This window comes from Macrobrachium rosenbergii, chromosome 8 (genome assembly GCF_040412425.1).
Source record: "Macrobrachium rosenbergii isolate ZJJX-2024 chromosome 8, ASM4041242v1, whole genome shotgun sequence".
NCBI lineage: Eukaryota > Metazoa > Arthropoda > Malacostraca > Decapoda > Palaemonidae > Macrobrachium > Macrobrachium rosenbergii.
In genome coordinates, this window is record NC_089748.1 from 53,182,720 (window position 1) to 53,202,903 (window position 20,184).

A 20,184-nucleotide genomic window follows, 5' to 3' on the forward strand; every position below is an offset into this window, starting at 1 on the left:
ATTGTTGTATGAGAAAAAGATCAGTAGACTTGCATTTTTAATATCAAATGCAAAAAACTGATGCAGTAGCATCTATGTCTATAAATGAAATTATAAATGGATCCAACACGAGAAGGATCGAGGCCAGAAAACTTGTTGCTTTTGACTTTGTAGTTCTGTTACCATAAAAGCCCGTTTATCTTCTCTTTTTCATTGTTAATTTCTCCTGAGTTATTGGGGACAGATTTTCACGAAATTAAGAGTAAGGACTGGCCATGAGACAATTTTCCTATTTTTCTTATAAAATTGTGTATAAAATTACCACTAACCTAGGACAAATCATTTATATTTTGGCTGGGACCAAAGGTCGCTTCTAGGTTTGTGAATGAGTTTGTAAAGTCCCCGCTCAACGCGTTCTCTGTAGAGAACATCCCGTTTTCTGCGGTGCCCTCACATCGACCTAAGGAAAGGCCACCGGTGGTCTCGCCTAAGGTCGATCAGAATACTGTATATATTTATCACCATAATTGTAAATTGTATATTTGTTCTTTCTAAACAATCATGCTTTATGTACAAGTAACGAGTTATTTATGTTATGTGTCAGACATTATTGATCACAATGTTTTCTGTATGAACCTGTCCTGTTTTTGTAAGAAATTAGTTTGACCTCAGGTCACCTGTAAATCTTTGTACTAGTGGTCTCTGCGAAGTACGCAGACGTCCGCATCCCGCTTTATAAGCAGCTCGGTTCATCAATAAGCATACGGGCTGCTCTAGGAGCAAGAGCCCGTGCTGGCACAAGGCCAGCTAAATCTAAAACAACAACAGTCAATAAGCATTACGGGCTGCTCTAGGAGCAAGAGCCCGTGCTGGCACAAGACCAGCTAAATCTAAAACAACAACATCAATAAGCCTTAGTTACGGGCTGCTCTAGGAGCAAGAGCCCGTGCTGGCACAAGGCCAGCTAGATCTAAATCAACAACATCAATAAGCCATTACGGGCTGCTTTAGGAGCAAGAGCCCGTGCTGGCACAAAGCCAGCTAAATCTGAAACAACAGTCAATAAACCACCCCTACCAAAATCACTTTCATGCATCATAATAAAGTTTTCGTGTAACCTAACGATCTCACAGACTCAACAACATAGAGTTACGGGCTGCTCTAGGAGCACGAGCCCGTGCTGGCCAGCTAAATCTGAAACAACAACAACAACAACTCAGTAAACCAGCAGTACTTAGGCTATCTTCCTGCTCATTATATTATTTCGCACCTCTCTCACAAGTTTTCTATGTGATTCTGATAGCCGTCCTGTGCCTTGCTTAGATTTTATGAGAGGAAACTGCTTCTTTTAACAATTTAAGGTATATGCATGTTACATGAGTATACCTTAAATCACTGGCCGATTTTCACTAAAGCCAGGTATACGGATTAATGATCAGCCTATCAGATTTTGTAATAAATCTTCATACTGAGATCATATAAATGACCCAAGTCATTTTAAGTAGATGGAGTGTCAAAAGGATTGTTTTTTATCATTAACATCGTCATTGACATTGGAAATATCGTCCTAAGTGTTAATTTCTATAGTATTTCTGGCTGGTGCTACAACTATTGATTAATTGATCATGGTGCAGATATATTAAGAATTATTTGACAGCCAGTGAGAAACGCCAGTTACTAGTTAATAAGTTATTTGTTAGCAAAGAATGTCCGCTATTCAAGGATTTTTAACTTACGGTGACTTACGGAATCAATATCGATCTGAAGAACTGAAATGAGGTTTCTTCATCTCTTCTGCGTGATGGATTTTAGAACTTGATTGCGTTGCCCCTAGAGCAGTAAAGTCCGCTATAAATGGAGGGGCCGTTGTGGAGGGAGAGTCTGTCGGTACCGTTACATTACATAATAGGGCTGTCATCGACATCGACATCGTCATCAACTGTAAACAAAACCACAAAAGTAGCATTAACCAGTTGCCACAGGTCAAACGTGGCTATAGAGTTGCTGAAATACGTTAAAAACTGAAGGCAAATGATCAGACATCCGGCACTTAAATTATCTTGAAAATATAATCTATGAGGTGTTAATATACTGATAAGGCTGTTAGCCTTGAATATGCTGACGAAGCTCTGACGAAGAAGAAGAAAGCCATCGACATAGCTTAGGCATTTTTCTATCGAAGGCTGCTCTTGAGTCAGGTGCACCCCTTGTGGACCTGGTCATTGTAGTTTATCACAACGCCCGTAGTGATTTGGTTGATAAATATCACATTATGCGGCCAAGTTTATCAACTCTACAGGAGCATAAGCTAAGTCCCAGCTCAGGTACAGGCTAGATTATTGTGCAACTCGAGTTTTGATCAACCCATTGGCTAGACTTTACAGGTAAGTGAAAGTTACATTGCCTTGATCAATTTCGACAATTCGACCTCTGTAGAATTGTATAGAATAGTTTTATGTACTATTTGTGTTCAAAAGGTAGGGTGTTATTTTGCTTTCGACCCTTATTTGATATTTGAGTTTGGGTAGAATGCAGAGTGAGAGATCACGACTTATTTGGTGGGTCTGCCCTCCTGGCTAGGTTAGGGCACTGCATCGTAGGTTAGGTGAGGTTAAGGTTAATCTGGTTAGGTCATATCCTAGGCTATTCACTTTGAAATGCTTACTAGGCCTTCAGTAGCACTGACCCCTCACTCTGCATTTGTTCCTTGAGTTTTTTTTATGCTGTGATCTTAAAGTCTCCTTAACATGAGTAGTACAGAACTCATGCTTTAATCCATTGCAGATTTACTGTTACCGAGATTGGCTGTTTACCATCGTTTGTTTATGAGTTACCTTTCATTCTAATGAGGCTGGTGCAGAACACGGGTCATAAACATTCAGAACACATTAGAATACAAAAAAAATTCATTTTCAACTCCAAAATGTGATAATGGTTTAAAGTAAAATTTTGCTATTTAAAAAATTATAAGCAGACTTCTACTACTACTGCCTGATTTTTGCCAGTCAGTGACTAAGATATTTGCCATCTATTGTTTATGTTTATGATGTTTACCGCCTTTTGTTTATAATTTAAACTGGTCGCTTCCGAGCTCAAGGGCCATGGTAGTAGTCAGCAGTTTTACCAAAAGAAAAAAATAAAATAAAATAAAGGTAACCCACTCCAGTGTTGATTAACCCATGACATACTTCCCCTAGTTCTAACAGTAAAAGGGACAAAAGTGGAAAGCTTGGTTTTCTGGCTGGGGAATTACAAAAAGTATGCATAGTAGACCTGCTATGCATACTGACCTACCCTAGGGTGCTGGAAGTAGGTCCTACCTGACTGGGGGCTTTGTACCTCCTATTGTAGTGTAGGGCATTGCAAATTGTAGTGCTTATTACAAGGATGCATCCTATCCTAACGTAATTCTCTTTGGACTCCTCTGACCTGGGTTTCTGTTAATTATAGACAATATGAGCTTGCTTACATAGCCTACCTTGATTATATGTTGTCCTCTTAGTGCATCCTCTTAACCTTGTCCTTAAGATTGGTCCATAGTTTCCTATTTTGGTTTCCCATAGCTGTTATGCTAAGGGGGTGTGTTATGAACCATCATCTTTTATGCTGGAGTTAGTCAGAGTGAGATCAGAACATTCATTGAAGCTTGGTAACTAAGCTGTTAACCCAGTTGTTGGTGGATGGGTGCTGGAAGCAGATGATTCGCTGCTTTATCCTTTTTGACCACTAATCTTCACCGATTTTTTTTGTGCAGGGATAGGAGTTGTAGGCCCTTATTCTCCATGCTAGGGGTGTACTGGCTGGTCTCTTTCATAACGGAAGAGGTTCAACATGAATCATGGGAAGGCTAAAAGACATTTGCTGTTGCTTTTGGGGAGTAGGCTACTCTGCCTTTGGCATTGTCAAAACCTTTTTTGTCTCTTTACTTTTTTTATTAGACTAACCTTTTTTTTTTTTTTTTTCTATCTTTTTGGCCCTCCTGCTCTCCTTTTTTCTGGGTTGATCCGATAGGGGTACATGCATAGAGTAGTAGCCTAACATGTGCTCTTCAGCAGAAAAAATACAGTTGAGACCTTATTGTGTGGTCATGGTGCTTCACCTGCTACTCCTGCTTCGTCAGTTGCTTCAGGCATTACAGGCTGGAGTGCTGTAGGAGGATGTAGCCTTCTTGGGTCATTTTTGGGATGCTTCCTTTGCCACTCTCCTGTACCACTTAGCTTTAGCTGAGCAGTCCACTGTCCTTGACGTTTATGCTGTTGCTGTGAAGGATCTCAATGGTGATATGGTGATGCCTGTGCAAGATACCCCTCTGGTATTGAACATAAGCCAAAACTTGTAACACATTACTGTACAGTGAAAAAACTGATAAGTCAAGGCCAGTATCTTGTAAACCAGTGAATAATTACTGAAACCCAATGGGTTTGATATAAAGAAAAAATGATGGGAAACTAATATACAGTATCCCGAACTGAAATGGGATACTACTTATCTATGCTTACAGCAAAATAGCCATTGACCTTCTTACTTCAAGTGACATGTGGTAAAAAAGTTACCTATTTGTTTTAAAATACTAAATACTGTACTTCATGAAAAGGAAAAAGAAAATAGCAGATGTTATATAATGAAGAAGAATAATAGATGTAAATGAATTTCATTGGTTCCCAGAGCTGTGCCTGGCAAATGGGGAGCATTTTTCTTTGTTTCTCTGGTGTGTGTCTGGTGTTGCTAGACTGCAGGATTATGCTTATCAAATCAACTTTTATAGATAATAAACCCCTTCCTAACCTACGAGCATTTTGCTTTACAGGTTATAGGAAGTTGTTGTAAGGAGGGCTCTTCTATCTTTTATATATAATGAAGAAAAATTTGTTGTGTTGTTCAGTCATTTAACAGACTTTAGCACAAGGCCTCAGTAGGGTACATTGGTAACATATCATGGAATGTCTGCTAGGAAACTTAATATGATGTAGATTTGTCATCTGTATGTTAATGGAAAGAAACCATTCTCTTCCCTTTCAGCTCCAAATTATCATTGATTTTCATACCGTACTTGAAATTTGGTTATGATTTTACAGTGTGTTAGAAAAGCCTGAGAATTAGGTACAGGTACTACCGTATAACTTGACCATGAAATGTAAATTGGAAAGGGAAATATAACGTAGTGTTTGATACAGTGATAGCAGTTCTCTTTTATTAAATGTAGTTTGTATTTTCTCACCAGATTGAGCATCATCATGTTTCAAGATTCCAATAGTGCTTATGCTGTTCTTCCATCTGTGATACGGCCACGAAGAATCCAACCAGGAAAAAGGACCATCTTGGTTTCAGTTCTCTTATCATCCATGCTTTTAATGTCCCAACTTCTTAGGGCTTTACAGCTAGAGCATCCACCCAAGTTGACAAATGTTCATGTGTTACAGGTACAGTATCTTGTTGTTGCAAGGAGTTTTATTTGTAAATTTCATTGTTATCCATTACTTTTTTTTTTTGTACAGATTTTTGTTTTATTTTTGGTACAGATTTTCAGTAATATTCATACTGATATTTTCTGTGTCCTGAAAAAACAAGAATCTCAATCAGCAGATGCTCAAGGCATTTGACACTTGAAGCTGCATTTCATAATAATAAACAAGATGCACTTTTATCTGTTAAGAACAATGCACACTTAATCATTGCCAATGGGAGAGGAGGCTAGGAAATGGGAATGCACCAAATTATATAAAATTGGGATGATAATAATAAGTAAGGATATTTTAAGATGATGAGCAAGTATTCTCATGATTATAAAGAAAGTACATGATCATTGTTCATGAGTATTCATGGGATGGTAAGGTAAGAGATTAGGTTGAAACAGAATTTTTTCATTAAATGATGATTGTTCCTAATTAACAGCCCACCATTCTGGGAGGTACAGTACTGATAGCTTAAGTAAAATAAAAAATATGAGAAGTACTGTAAAGTTTAGTGTTTTGTACATAGGCTTTAAATTTATTGGCTGTAAATTTATGCTAGTTTTTTATGCAATTTTTATCTTCAGTCACTGACAAGTTTAAATGAAGAAATGGTGCCTGCTCCTTGTGTTAAAACACATCTGGGTAATGGAAGAGATTCAAGAATTTTATCCAATCAAACTTGCCAGCACCTTCCTCCATCGCGTGGTTTGTGTTCTCTTACACAAAATCTTTTCTTCAACAAAAAGCCTCCCGACTGTAGGGAGCAGACAACAGTAACGTTTTGTAAAATGGTAAGTACTATATGAATGCAGATAGTCATTCTTTTCTTTATACTAATATTTACATTCAGTATTCATATTAGCCAGACATACCATCTTTTGAATTTATTTTTTCGAATATATTTATGGTAAACTGTTGATCAGCCCAGTGTAGCCTGTTTTCTCAGGAAATTCTGCACTGATTCTTACACTGCAGTAGGGGGCAGTATTTCCTGTTGAAACTGGAATTCTTCTTCCTTGCCTTGTGACACCAGAAAAATTGTAATAATTAATTAATCACTTAATTCTTCTTTGCTTGGCCACAGTACAAAAAATCCTTTGAAAAGGCGCAGTGACAGCCATGCGAAGCGCAAGCTACACTGCTTGAACAATATCACGTTTCTAGCTTTTACAAATTTTTGTAATACGTGTGGATCTATGCTTAAAATATTTATGAAATAATTTTCTGCTGAAGAATGATTGTCAGACTACCCTGACAAAGATAAGACATGTTTAAAAATAGCTTTATTTCACCACAAACCCAATTCTTTAACCTAACTTCACTGTGAGCCTATATGTAGTGCACCATTTTCACGATTTAGTGGCAGCCTCTTTCTTTTTATGCCATATACTCTGTAGTCTCTTTGGTCTGTAGTCCAGTGACCCAGTGGTGGCCTGTTACTTTTGAACCTTAACTACTCAGAAGTCACTTTTGTGTTCACTCTTGCCCATGGAAGAGAGACTACAGTTCTCATTGGTTGGGACATCCTAAGGACAGACTTTCAGGACAGCCCACAGGCAATGCTCCTCTTCATTTTAGGGTTATGCTTTGGGCACATTATGGGATTGTAGGAATTTCTGTTTTATTGTTTTTGCAGGTTTCAGGTGTTGGCCAGCATCTCGCAAGTGCAGGTGTGGGAAAATATGTAGGAGGCAGATTTTGTTCTCTTGAGATGTGTCAATTTCATATATGAAAAAGGGAGATAGAGAGGGAGTTAGTCTAAGATGTTTGTGACAGGTAGAAGGTCATAGAAAGTTAAGCCTGAATAGCGAGGGATTCCTTTAAATCTTGCAGCTGGCTGAGGTGAAAACAAGAAAGGAATGTAAGGCATAGCCTAACCTAAAACTTTCCTTTTTGCTTCATTAAAGAGTTAGGTTAGTGATGTTACACCTCTCCCCAAAAACCAAAGAATTAGGTTAGTGACGTTACACTTCTCCTGAAAAAACAAGAGATATCCAGACCTTAGGGAAAGGAAATCTCGCAATATCATAAAACTCTTAAGCAAGGTGAGTAACACGGGCATTTTGGCTATAAGGTAATGTTTTAATTTTCTGATTATTTACTTACCTCTAGGGTTAGTTGGATCATAAAAATAGGAGTCATTAAAGAATATTTTGTATTTATTCAACCATTCATTGACTATTCTAGACAGACAATCTGTCAAGGTGATGCTTTTACCTGGTTTGTGCCGCATGCTGAGATCTAACTATTGTAACCACAGGGGCCAATTGAGGAAGTGCAGGTTATTATTATGCATCCAACCAAGGAAAGTAAGGGGGTTGTGATCTGTGTTGACTTTAGTGAAGGATATATTACAGTGAATATAGATAGCAGAATGCTCATCTGCAAAAATTAATGCTAACAATTCTACTGTAATAGCATAATTACATTGTTGTGTATTGAACTTCTTTGAATTGTATACTACAAGTTACTCAATATCATGTTCACCTTTATGCAATAAAATGGCATCGCCATAGGTTGCTTGTGTTTACAGCAATTTCAAATGCTTCATTAAAGTCAGGTGCTTTAAGTCTAGGTGACTTGCCTAACAATGTTTTCAATGCAATGTCTTGAATGCTCTTGGCACAGAATGAACCACATATATTTGTGATTCTTCTTCAACAGATCGGTCAGAGATGATGCATTGGCAGTATAATTTGTACAAAATTTTCAGTAATATCTTGTTATAGCCAGGCTGTGGCACAAAGCACAACATGACTGTTGGCTGAGGAATTGCACAATAATTGTCAACCTTTGCTTGGATTGGCTGGAAATCCATGTCCTACAACGTATCCAAGATAACTGACTGACATGTTCGAACTTTTTTTTTTTTTGCCCGTTTGATGGTCATAGTAGCTTCTGCTGTTCTTTGAAACAATGCATATAACCTCTCTATGTGCTTCTCCTAAGTGTTATTGTAGATTATGATATCCAGATAAGCAACACCTCCATTCAGCCCTGGTACTGGGCTACTCTTCCTGTCATAGGGCATTACATTGCACTCAGATAGTCACTGGGGAGTCACGAAGGTAGATAATTACAGGCTTGATGTATGAGAGGAACATACCAACAGCCTTTGAACAAGTTAATTTAGTGATATAATAAGCATTTTAAATGATGTTGATGCAGTTGTCCATCTTTGGCAGGGGAAAGGAATCTAACTTTTTTTATTTATTATTGACTTTTCTCTAATCTGTGCAGAAACAAATTCCTCAGTCTGGCTTCCCAACAAGCAAGCAAGCAAAGTGATCTCCACTGCAAGGAACTAGTGCTTAATCAAATGCCCTTTTGCAGTAGCTCCCACTTACATGGTGCTGCCTGGCAGGCATGTTGTTGGATCACCTGTGCCTTTCCTATGTTTACGTCTTGCACGATAGTTTTTGTTTGGCTTGGAACATCAGGAAATAGCTTGGCAAATTAGGTGACTGTGGCACAGATGTCATTCTGTTGTTTTTCAGTAAGATGGCTCATTTTGGATGAAAGATTTTGTAGGATCTAAAAGTTAGTGTAATCTTGCTTTAGATGTTTTCTCTTGTAAGCTGGATGTATCTTCTTATCCTTGCCACAGGTCATCTTCATCATCCTTCTCTGCTCTGCCCTTCTCACCAACATTTCTTGTTACCTCTGCTTTTTTGCCATTCGACCTCTCCTACTCCATCTGTTTCTCCTACTTCTTTGTCATCTCTGTTCTTGAGTGGCACACTTCTGGCAGTAGCAATTTGTCACTCTTGATCAGTGTTAGTGGCACCAGTATTCATCCTCGTCATGTAAAGATTTTTATCATGTTGACAATTCTGCGCATCCCCTCTCCTGTCAGGTTATCTAACTATGTAATCCAGCTCACTGAGCTTCATAATAATTTTGTATGGACCTTAATACTTGGCTGAAAGAGGGTTCCTTGGTATGGGCAAGAAGACAAGTGCATTGTCTCTCACCTGGAAATCATATACTTGAACTTGATCAGCCTTGGTTTTACCAGGTCTTCATCTTTTCCTGAGATTTTTAATTTAATGGTGGGCCATTTTCCCAGCCTCTCAGATAATGTCTGAAGGTGAGCACATACTTCAAGACACTGGTTCTGCTCTTCATCCTTAGTCCAGATCAAAATGTCTCACTTCCTGCAGGAGGTGTAGGGCCCATGCATTTGGTGTTCAAAACTAGTTGGATTAGGGAAAATCCCAGAGAATGGTGAATACAAACAGCATTCCTTCATCCCATTATTTGGTGTTGGGTCATGGCAGTACGCATGTAATGTGTTTTTAAAAGCAGTATGGAATTGCTCAAAGGCCTCTTGAGACTGGTGATGGTATGCTGAAAATACATGTTTGTTCATGAAACTTACCTGTCAGATATATATGGCTGTATTCTCCGAAGTCGACAAATTCTCGAAACTTACGACTGCGCGGTGGGGTCAGGTGTTAGTACCCATTCCGCGCGCTGGGATGATATCAGAACCATTCCCATTTTCTATTCAGATTTTCTCTATGCGCGGTGTTGTCAGCACCTGTTGTCTACCACCTCCGTCATAAGTTTGCTTTTGTAAGTATCTGATTGTCTTTTGGTATTTTGACTTTGGATCGGTAGATCGGCATCGCTTTTGTTTCTTTGGTTTTGATTTGATTTAGTTGTTATCATTGTCTGATTCTCGCTCTGCTAGTTACCAGTGTGTGTGTGATGTCTGGAGTGTAAGGTGAGGTTGCTGAAAGCTGCGGTTGACCCTCACACTGTATGTTCTAACTGTAGGAAGCATATATGCATGTTGAATGATAGGTGTGATGAATGTGCTTCTTTGACTGAAAATGAATGGAGGCGTATGATAAATATGAGGAAGTTGGAGCGTGATCGGCTGGGAGGCCCTTACCACTCCAGGAGTGCTTCTCTTTTGAAGTGATGATGTCATTTGCTCCTCACCTTTAGAACTAACCCTGTGATTTTGTCTCAGCCCCTCAGATCGTGCCAGTGGTGACCAATATGTCGCCATGATGGAATCGATTCGTGCATTAGAATCTAGGTGTCAGCTCTCCAAGAAAAGTGTTGTGAAGTGACTAGTGCCCCAGTGTAGTGAGGCGTCAGACCCGGCCCCATCATGCCTCAGCCTGGACCTCTGCTGGACTCCCAGGACTCGGAGAGAGCATGTCGAAAGCCGAAGGAGGGTGACGGGGAAGCCCCCACCGGTCTGGCGTCCTTCGGCAGGTCCTGAAGACACCCAGGCTGCCCAGGCAGCTCGTGCTTTCGTGTCCTGAAGGACTTCTTCTCGTCTTCTGACACGTCCCCCCCACGAGGGGTTGGAACTGTCAGGTGACTCTAGCCCTTAAGAGGCTTTAGGAGGGGATCTTCACGATCCTCTCTCTCCTACTCTGTGCTCCCTCGCCAGAGTTTGTGGATCGTTCCCCACGCAAAAGTTAGTACAGGACGTCATCCGAAGAAGAGCGTGTTTGAGCGCCCAAAGTCGCTCCAGAGACAGAGCTCTCCCTCCTCCGAGGAGAAGAGTTACAGGACGTCCCCTCGTCCCTCTTCCTCCAGATTCACGTAATTCTCCAGAGGCGTCACCAACAGGACTTTATTGCCTCCATGCAGCAGCAACTCTCCTCATTCATTGCAGAGAGAGAGTCAGGTCGGCCTGCGTCGGAGGGATGTTAGACTTCCAGTGAAGAGATCCAGGCGTTCTCCTTCTCCTGCTCCTCGTTCGTCACCTTCGTCTGCTTCGCCTTAACTCGTCGGGAAGGAACTCTAGACTCGTCCCCGGAGGGTGTTGAGGAGGACCGTCTTGACGTCACCCCAGGACGTCCTCCCTCCCCTTCGTTCTAGGCGTCCACGTTCACCTTTTGTTGATGACGCCCCAGGCGTGGCGGCTGGCGCTGGCATCATGCTGCCAGGCGTGGCGCTCTAAGGACGATCCAGACATTCGTCATGCTGCCAGGCGTGACGCCGATTGACGCTCAAGAAGCTCGTCATGCTGCCAGACGTGGCGCCTGAGGCGTTCATGACTCCCTTCAAGACGCCCACCTGCGTTGCTGTCGCCTTCTCGTAGTTCCTGGTTCTCCTGCTGTTTTGCACGCCGGATTTCCTCTTCCAAGCAGAGGTCCCTGCGGCGTGTTTCCTCTCCAACTTCTCTCTGCACTTCCCCGCCCGATGTTGGAGATAGACTCAGGACTCGGAGTCTGAAGAAGAGATTAAGGATCAGTCCTCGTGGCCGGACTACCAGATTCTCGTCAAGCTTTTGAAGGAATTGTTTCCCGACAAGTTTCTGCCGGCAGTACCTCTCTTCCTCCTTCTCAACCGGCTTCGACTAAGTCAGAAAGCTCCCGGATTTCTGAAGATGACTAAATCGCTTCCACTAAAGCGGGCCTTCAAAAGTCCATTTGTGGATGGACTCCGCAAAGCTCAAGGAAAGTCTTCTTTCGCCCTTCCCTTCAAGGCTCTCGGGCAAAGCAGCGATGTGGTATGAGACCGAGAAGACTTGGCTTACGTCTTCCTTCCTCTCTGCTGGAGACTTCGCTCTCTCGTTGATTCGAGTAGGAGGTCTCATCTGTCGACAGCCAGGTTCCTGGACTCTTACGGAGATGGACCATCCTTTAGGAGCCTCTTCAAGACGCCAGAAGTTTTCAACTTCCTTGACTGGCCCTTGGAGCTTGGACCTTAAATTCGTGAGTCAGGACTCGATCTCCTTGTCGGACCTTTAAGCATCTTGTCTTGCGTGTGACAAGGCATGTCCGAGATGGTTCTGACGAATTGGCCTCGCGCTGCGTGGAGTGCTCAAGAAGAGGTCCCACTCTTCTGCGGTTTACGCACGAAGTCCAGTCTCTGGCAGAAAAGGAGCATTGTTTGCTCCTTTCTAGTCATCTTTTCCGGCTTCGATGGTAAAGGACACCGCTGCAAGCTTGCAAGAGAAGACCACACAGGACCTGTTGGCACAGTCATCGGTTACTCACCCAGTTCCCGTGACTCGGCTTGACGCCAACCCGCCAGCAGTCACCCAAGATGAAGAAGCCCTTTCGTGCCGGATCATCTTCAAAGCCTTCTTCGAGGAAAGAACCTCGATAGGAAAAGCCCTTGCTAGAGGTAGGGCAAGAAGTGATGTGATTCTCCTCCAGATACCGGTGGTGCCAGGCTTCTTTAGTTTGCCGAGGCCTGGAAAGTGAGAGGGCAGACAGTTGGTCCTTTCGGTTTAGAGAAAGGATACAAGATCCCTTTCCTTTCTCCCCCTCCTTGGCCTAGCCCTGGGATCTCTCCTCCTGTAAATCCAGAGAAAACAAAGAGATCCTGTACGACCTGCTTGCAAATGTCACGTCAAAGAGAGCAGTAGAACAGGTCTTAGACCTGAATTCCCAGGCTTCAACAGGCTGTTCCTGGTCCCGAAACAGTCGGGAAGTTGGAGACCTGTGTGCTGTCGCTTAGCCTGAACTGCTTCGTCGTGAAAGAAACTTTCAAGATGGAGCGGCTCAATCTGTTCTGAGCCTTAAGACCAGTGGATTGATGGTATCCCTCGACCTTTCAGGACGCCACTTCCACGTGCCGATACATCCTCAGTCAAGGAAGTTCCTGAGGTTCGTCTTGAAGGAAAAGGTGTATCAATTCAGAGCTCTTTGCTTTGGCCTGTCCACAGCTCCCATGATTTTCACCGTCATCATGAGGAATGTAGCAAGGTGGCTGCATCTGACAGGCTGACGTGTCGCTCTACTTGGACAACTGGCTGATTCGAGGCGTCCATCGAGGGAGAGGTGTCTGGAGGATCTACAAGCAACTTTGAACCTGACGAAAGAACTCCCGGCCTGCTGGTCAACTTCAAAAGTCACACCTGACCCCAACAGCTGTGCTACGGAAAGTCCTAGCCTTCCTAGGGAAAGAAACATGTTCGGTGAGGGAGTGGATGAGTCTGCTTGGGGACCATTTCCTCACTGGAAAAGTTTGTTTCCTAGGAGACTACATCTCAGGCCTCTTCAGTTCTTCCTGCAAGACAACTGGGAAGACAAAGGAAAATCTTAGTTAATTTCAAACTTTCTCTGAGGTGAAGGAGCATCTCCGGGTGGTGGTTGGATCCTCGAAGCTTTCAGAAAGCGTATCCTCAGCCTTCCCTAACCCCGACCTAGTGTTGTTCTCCGGCGTCAATGTGGGTGAGGGAGCAACATTGGGAAGAGAAGTATCAGCACCTGGAGAGGGACGAGTGACCTGGCATATCAATATGAAAGAATTAGAGGCGATTCTTCACAGCCCTTCTGATTCTTCTAAAGATCAAGTGTCCGGTCGCACAGTCCAGTAAACGCGGACAATACCACAGCTCTAGCTTATCTGAAAGCAGGAGGCACTCGTTCTCGTTCCCTGTTCGCCTTGAAGAAAAGATCCTGTTGCGAGTTCCAGGAGCGTTACGATCCTGGCGAGGTTTGTAGCAAGGCGTTCAGAACCGCGGCGGGACCTGCTAAGTCATCAACTGCTCCGACAAGTGGACCTGAACCAGGAGTGTGTCCAAAACTGTGGGGTTTGTAGGGTCGACCCTCAGACCTGTTTGCAACATCGAAGAACAACAGGCTTCCGCTCTGCTCTCCTGTCCTGGATCCAGGAGCAGTATCAATAGACGCCCTTCTTTGGGACTGGTCTGTCCTGGACCTATACGCTTTCCCTCCCTTCAAGATCCTGGGAGAAGTGGTCAGGAAGTTAGCGCGCCGTGCAAGACACAAGGATGACCCTGATCGCCCGTGACTGGCCTTACAAGGAGTGGTTCCCGGAGGTAATGTCGCTACTGGTAGACTTTCCGAGGGTGCTGCCTCTTCGTCCCAGATCTACTCAGACAGCCCCACTTCGAACGATACCATCAAAACCTCTCCGTCCTCGGTCTGACTGCGCTCAGACTATCGAAATGCTGGCGAGAGCGAGAGGTTTTTCAAGCAGGTGGCAAGAGCGATCGCGAGCCAGGAGAACATCTTCGATCGCGGTTTACCAGTCGAAGGTGGGTCGATTTCGACAGTGGTGTAAACGCAGAGGGATTTCCTCGTCCTCGACCACTGTGAGCCAGATTGCAGACTTCCTTCTTTTTCTTAGGGAAGTTCCGAAGCTGGCAGTCTCCACTATTAAGGGATATAAGAGTATGTTGTCGGCGGTCTTTCGGCACAGAGGAATAGATATCGCCAACAATACGGACCTGCATGACCTCATTAGGTCGTTCGAGACGACTAAGGTGCATCAGTATTTGGTTCCGTCTTGGAATTTGGGACGTAGTTCTTAAGTTCCTGATGCAAAGCCCCTTTGAACCCCTTCCCCTTCATGCTGCTTCTTTGAGGGACGTAACAAAGAAGCGTTATTTTTAGTTGCTCGCTACTGCAAAGAGAATCAGTGAGATTCATGCAATATCCAAGTTAATTGGTTTTAAAGGATACGATGCGGTGTGCTCTCTTCAACCGTCGTTTCTTGCCAAGAATGAAACCCGTCTCACCCCTGGCCCAAGTCCTTTGAAATAAAAGGTTTGGCGGGTATTCTGGGTCAGGAACCAGAAAGATTGCTATGCCCTGTTCGGGCTCTAAAGTTCTACTTGGACAAGACGAAAGAGTCAAGAGGTCATTGGATAGGTTATGGTGCTCGGTGAGAAGACCTGACGTCCCCATGTCAAAGAATGCGCTGGCTTTCTTCTTGAGGTCCACCATTCAAGAAGCGCATAAAAGTTGTCAGGAGAGTGACTTCAAACTTTTGAAAGTTAAGGCGCATGAGGTTCGGGCTGTTGCAACGTCCAGTAGCCTTTCAAAAGAACATGGCTCTGAACGATTTTATGAATGCCACCTATTGGAGAAGTCATTCTGTGTTCGCCTCCTCATTACCTAAGGGACGTAAGAACAGTGTGGCGAGTCTTGCTGTTCATTGGGACCTTACGTTTCGGCTGATGCGATCTTGGGGGAAGGAGGCAGTACCCATCCTATCCTGTAATGTATGGTTAGGAATAGTTTTTAAAAATTTTTGGTTGTGTTTTATGGTTGTGGGGTAGACTGTGGGGGCAGTCTTCCCTTTCCTTAGTTTTTAACTAGTCACGATGTTTGGCAGGCCAGGTGGTTATTTTTGTCTCTTTGCTTCCTTCTTGAGGGCTATGATCTGGTCACATAGTGGTCACGTCCCCCGTTGGCAGATCATCTGGAACTCTCCAACCATATAGGTCTCTACCTACGTTGGAAACTCCAGTAAAGCAGGCGCAGACTTGAGTGACAATGTCCACGAAGTCAGCTATGCTAAAAGGTAAGGAACCAAGATGTGTAATCATCTACATTGTTTTGTTTCTCAATCTATGCTGTCTCTGCCACCTCCAATAGTGCGATTCAGCTATATATATCTGACAGGTAAGTTTCATAAACAAAATGATATTTTAATGATAAAATAAGGTTTGTTCATGCCTACTAACAGATATCTGTCGTAGTGCCACCCACCTCCTCAGGAACAACGGCACTATGAAAATCTGAATAGAAAATAGAATGGTTCTGATATCCGCCTCCCAGCGGCAGGAATGGAGTACTAACCACCTGGACTCCCACTGCGTGTGTCGTAGGATTTTTGGCCAAATTCTGTCGGACCGAATACAGCTATATATATATCTGCCAGGTAAGTATAGACAAACCTTATTTTATCATTAAAATATCATTTTTATTCCCAAGTCCTTTGTTTTACACTCAAATATAATCGACAAGAAAGTGCTGCCCCAATCAGTCTGAATAACTCAGGGATTTTGGTATGAGGTGATGAAGTGCTTGAGAGCATAGGAAGTGTTCTATCCAGTTTTGATACGCAATGAAGTGGCTTCAAGGGAGCCATTTGAGGCACATATATTGGTGAGGAGATAAGCACTTCACCTCTTTTCTCCTTGGCAGGGTCTTTGGTCCCACCAGGTCTGTAATTAACTTGGAGAAAGGCTCTGCAACTAAAAGTATATGTTTCACTGGTGGTTTGTGTCAGTTAGGGTCCCTCTATCTGAATACCTGGTATGCATGGCAGCTCCTGTAGCATTCTGCTACCTGTTTATTGAAGTTTGGCCATTGAATTCCAGAATTCAGTTATTTAAAATTAGTCATTGCATATTAGAGCAGTCTGACATCCACCTAATTCTGTAAAGAACATCCTCATTTTTATAAAGTGTTTTTACTTTTGGGCCCAGCATCACCTTTTAGGGCCCTGGTACTTATGTAAAGCCTGGGATTCTTCTAAGCAGTCTAAGGTGCTGTCTTGCGCCCCCCAGCCTTTGGGGCCTCAGAAAGTAGTACCCTTTTCCTCTTCCTTGTTTTTGGGACCTTTTTACTGTTAAACTCACAGTTTTTAAATTCCAGAACTTAGAGAATTAAAACTATTCTTGACATGCACATTCAAGCAGTCATGCCTCCACATGTATAAACATTCATATTTTTATTATTAAGTTTGATTCAACACCTGTTTCTCCTTTGCAGAAAAAACAGTAACACTTATTGTAACACAAATCAGTTTGTGATATAGTAAATAATATTAACCCTTAAACGCCGACTGGACGTATCGTAAGTCGACTAAAATTGTCTGTCGGGTGACTGGCGGACGCATCGATACTCGACTACAAAATGTCAACCTTTGGTCAACTTTGACTCGACCAAATTGAATCGAAAAATGCAATTGTAAGCCAAAACTCTTACATTCTAGTAATATTCAATCATTTACCTTCATTTTGCAACAAATTGGAAGTCTGTAGCACAATATTTCGGTTATGGTGAATTTTGAAAAAACTTTTCCTTACGTCCGCGTCGTAATCTTACGAACATCTCAGAAATTGCTTTCGTCACTTTGTCATGTTTGCACCGTTTTATATTAGTCGTTACATAAAGTTTTATATATGAAAATGTGTGCAATTTCATGTAGAATACAACTAAAAATAACTCATGGTTGTAGCTTCTATCAGTTTTGAAATATTTTCATATAAATCACAATGTGCAAAATTTCAACCTTCGGTCAACTTTAACTCGGACTGAAATGGTCCAAAAATGCAATTGTAAGCTAAAACTCTTACAGTCTAGTAATCTTCAATCATTACCTTCATTTTGCAACAAATTGGGAAGTCTCTAGCACAATATTTCGATTTATGGTGAATTTTTGAAAAAACGTTTTCCTTACGTCCGCCAAGGAAACTCGACTGAACATCTCAGAAATTCTTTTTCGTCACTTTGTCGTAATGTTTGCACCGTTTATATTAGTCGTTACATAAAGTTTTATATATGAAAATGTGCGCAATTTCATGTAGAATACAACCAAAAATAACTCATGGTCGTAACTTTTATCAGTTTTGAAATATTTTCATATAAATCACGATAAATAGAAAAGATTCGACCTTCGGTCAACTTTAACTCGACCAAAATGGTCGAAAACTGCAATTGTAAACTAAAACACTTACAGTCTAGTAATATTCAATCAATTACCTTCATTTTGAGTCTAGTAATATTCAATCAATTACCTTCATTTTGCAACAAACGGGAAGTCTCTAGCACAATATTTCGATTTATGGTGAATTTGAAAAAACATTTTTACGCCCATGTTACAAATTCATACATCATTTTGTGATATTATTTTCTCTGTGTTGTTGATCGTTTTACAATTTGTTGTATACCAAAATCATCATAATTTAGTGTACAATACAAAGAAAAAAATAACTCATTAGCTTTAACTGTTTTGCTTACAGCGGATTTGTATAACAATTATATATGAAATTTTTTTTTGCGCTGTCATATATTCAATATTTATATATGATAATGATATTTTTTTCATTTCTGATGGTTGCATACTAAACTCAGGCAATGAAAAAAAAGGAGCAAAAATGAACTCTTAATCTTAAAAACTAAAAGCGTGCTGTGATTTTTAAAAAAAACTTTTTCTGCTTCGGCGCTAACTCCTGAACGCCACCGGCATACGGCAGACACTTTCGTAAATAGAGGCTCAGCGTTTAAGGGTTAACAGTATTTAACTTAAAATAATCACTTACCATCTTTCACAGTTAGAGCCAGTGGACTGCTTGAGTCAACAAACAAAATATTTCCTTCAGTATTAGAACTACTGTACCTCCTCCTTGGGTTTTGCAAAAGTTTTGAACTTGTATACACTTGAAATATTTACCTAAAAACCATACATATACCCCAAAACATCATAAACAACATGCAGTGGTACATATAAGACATAAAAGTTCATACTATGCAATATATGCTGAAGAGTCCAAATCTTTGTCAGAAATTGGATATGTAGTCATAACATCCAGTAAAACATAACAATTTTCTCTGCCTAACAATGCTTATTTTTTGCTGTAAAATTACATGCAGGAGGATCAGCCATTAAAATTACTAAAGAGATGCCATCATATAAATTGTAATTTTCAGAGATGCTTGTTGTGCTGTGGAATCCATTTAGAATTATAATCTAAAACATACCCTAGCACAACAAACTAAATTTTCACTTGACAAATTATACATAGATGGTACAAATGTAGAAAATCATTGGATTCCAGCCCATGTAGGCTTTAAAGGAAATAAAGCTGATAAAGCAGCCGAAGATGCAACTCTGAAAAGATCCAATGTAGATATTCAAAATTCACTATCAAGCTAATTACCATAGATATAATAAAACAAAATATTCATAATGACAATAATGAAATACTTTCATTGAACCAATGAAAATTTCTATTAATGTTTTCATGATTAAAACTTGTGCAGTGAATAGGCAAGAATTTTGCTGATCCAGTTTAAATGTTAGCATACTTGCTCCCGAGGCAGTGTCAAGTTACTCAACTTTCTGCATATTCAGTATGTAGTTAATTACTAAAAACTGTAGTGCCAATGAACACATACAAAGATCTGAATGAGGATTATGTTTCATAAACACAGTATTTGTCAAAATCTCTTATTTTATTGATAGTGCTTTCATCTTAGCTTCAGCAGTTAGGTCTGTCATTCAGAGCCTTATAATGGCTCTGAATGACAGATGATGATTTAGTGAATTGTTTGGAAGAATGATGTAAGCTCTTTTCAGAGTGAATTAATCTTGTGGTTAACTGCATACTGCAGGTAGTATTGCACAAGGAAAATATGTTTGTATGAATGAATGTTAGTTCTCAAAATTATTCAGCTTACAATCAGATTTGAAATTTGGGAAAGTTTAAGTTTTACATCACTGTTGACTTTTTTCAGGATAATTATTTTATTGTATTTAGGCTATCCATTTTTAGAGTGTAACTCCTTTGAGGACTCACAGTGGCTACCAAAAATAGGTTTTTCCTACATCAAAACCTGTTTTATTGTTTTAAGGCAGAGATTTTTCTTTGTCAAAGTTAACCTTGACCTTAGACAAAGAAGCTTTCTGTATATTTAAAAAGCAGTTTCCTAAAAACTCATTGTTTCAAGAGATTTTGCTCTGATTTAGTGTTGTTTACAGCATATTACATTTGTAACTAGCTTAGTGTCCAAGTATTTTATTGTAAGTGAGGTCATGGATATGGAGAAATTGGGATACTGTATGCTCATATTCCACTGCATTCACAAGTCGTGCATATTCTGATGATATGTGAAGATGTTTGCTTTTATGTACATATTTATTACATGTCTGGAACATTTCATGTTTTCAATTAAAGAAGCCATTTTCAATCTAAGTATGAAGAAACACGTAGTGCAATTAAAATATTTGAAATTGTCTAATTTTAGGTAGTTTTGTTTTTTGCTATTTGTTGTTGAATATGGATTCTTTC

At 41.0% G+C, this 20,184-nt stretch overlaps 1 protein-coding gene across 1 annotated transcript in view; it reads left to right on the plus strand.

Moving 5' to 3' along the window:
• Positions 1 to 1,752: 1,752 nt before the first annotated feature.
• The window catches only part of LOC136840862 (uncharacterized), a 28,389-nt gene continuing 9,957 nt past the window's right edge, over positions 1,753 to 20,184 (plus strand). Inside the window, 3 exon segments of the mRNA XM_067107808.1 lie at positions 1,753 to 2,363; positions 5,201 to 5,399; positions 6,017 to 6,223. Of these exon segments, the coding sequence (XP_066963909.1) occupies positions 5,214 to 5,399; positions 6,017 to 6,223 (393 nt within the window). The 5' untranslated portion in view covers positions 1,753 to 2,363; positions 5,201 to 5,213.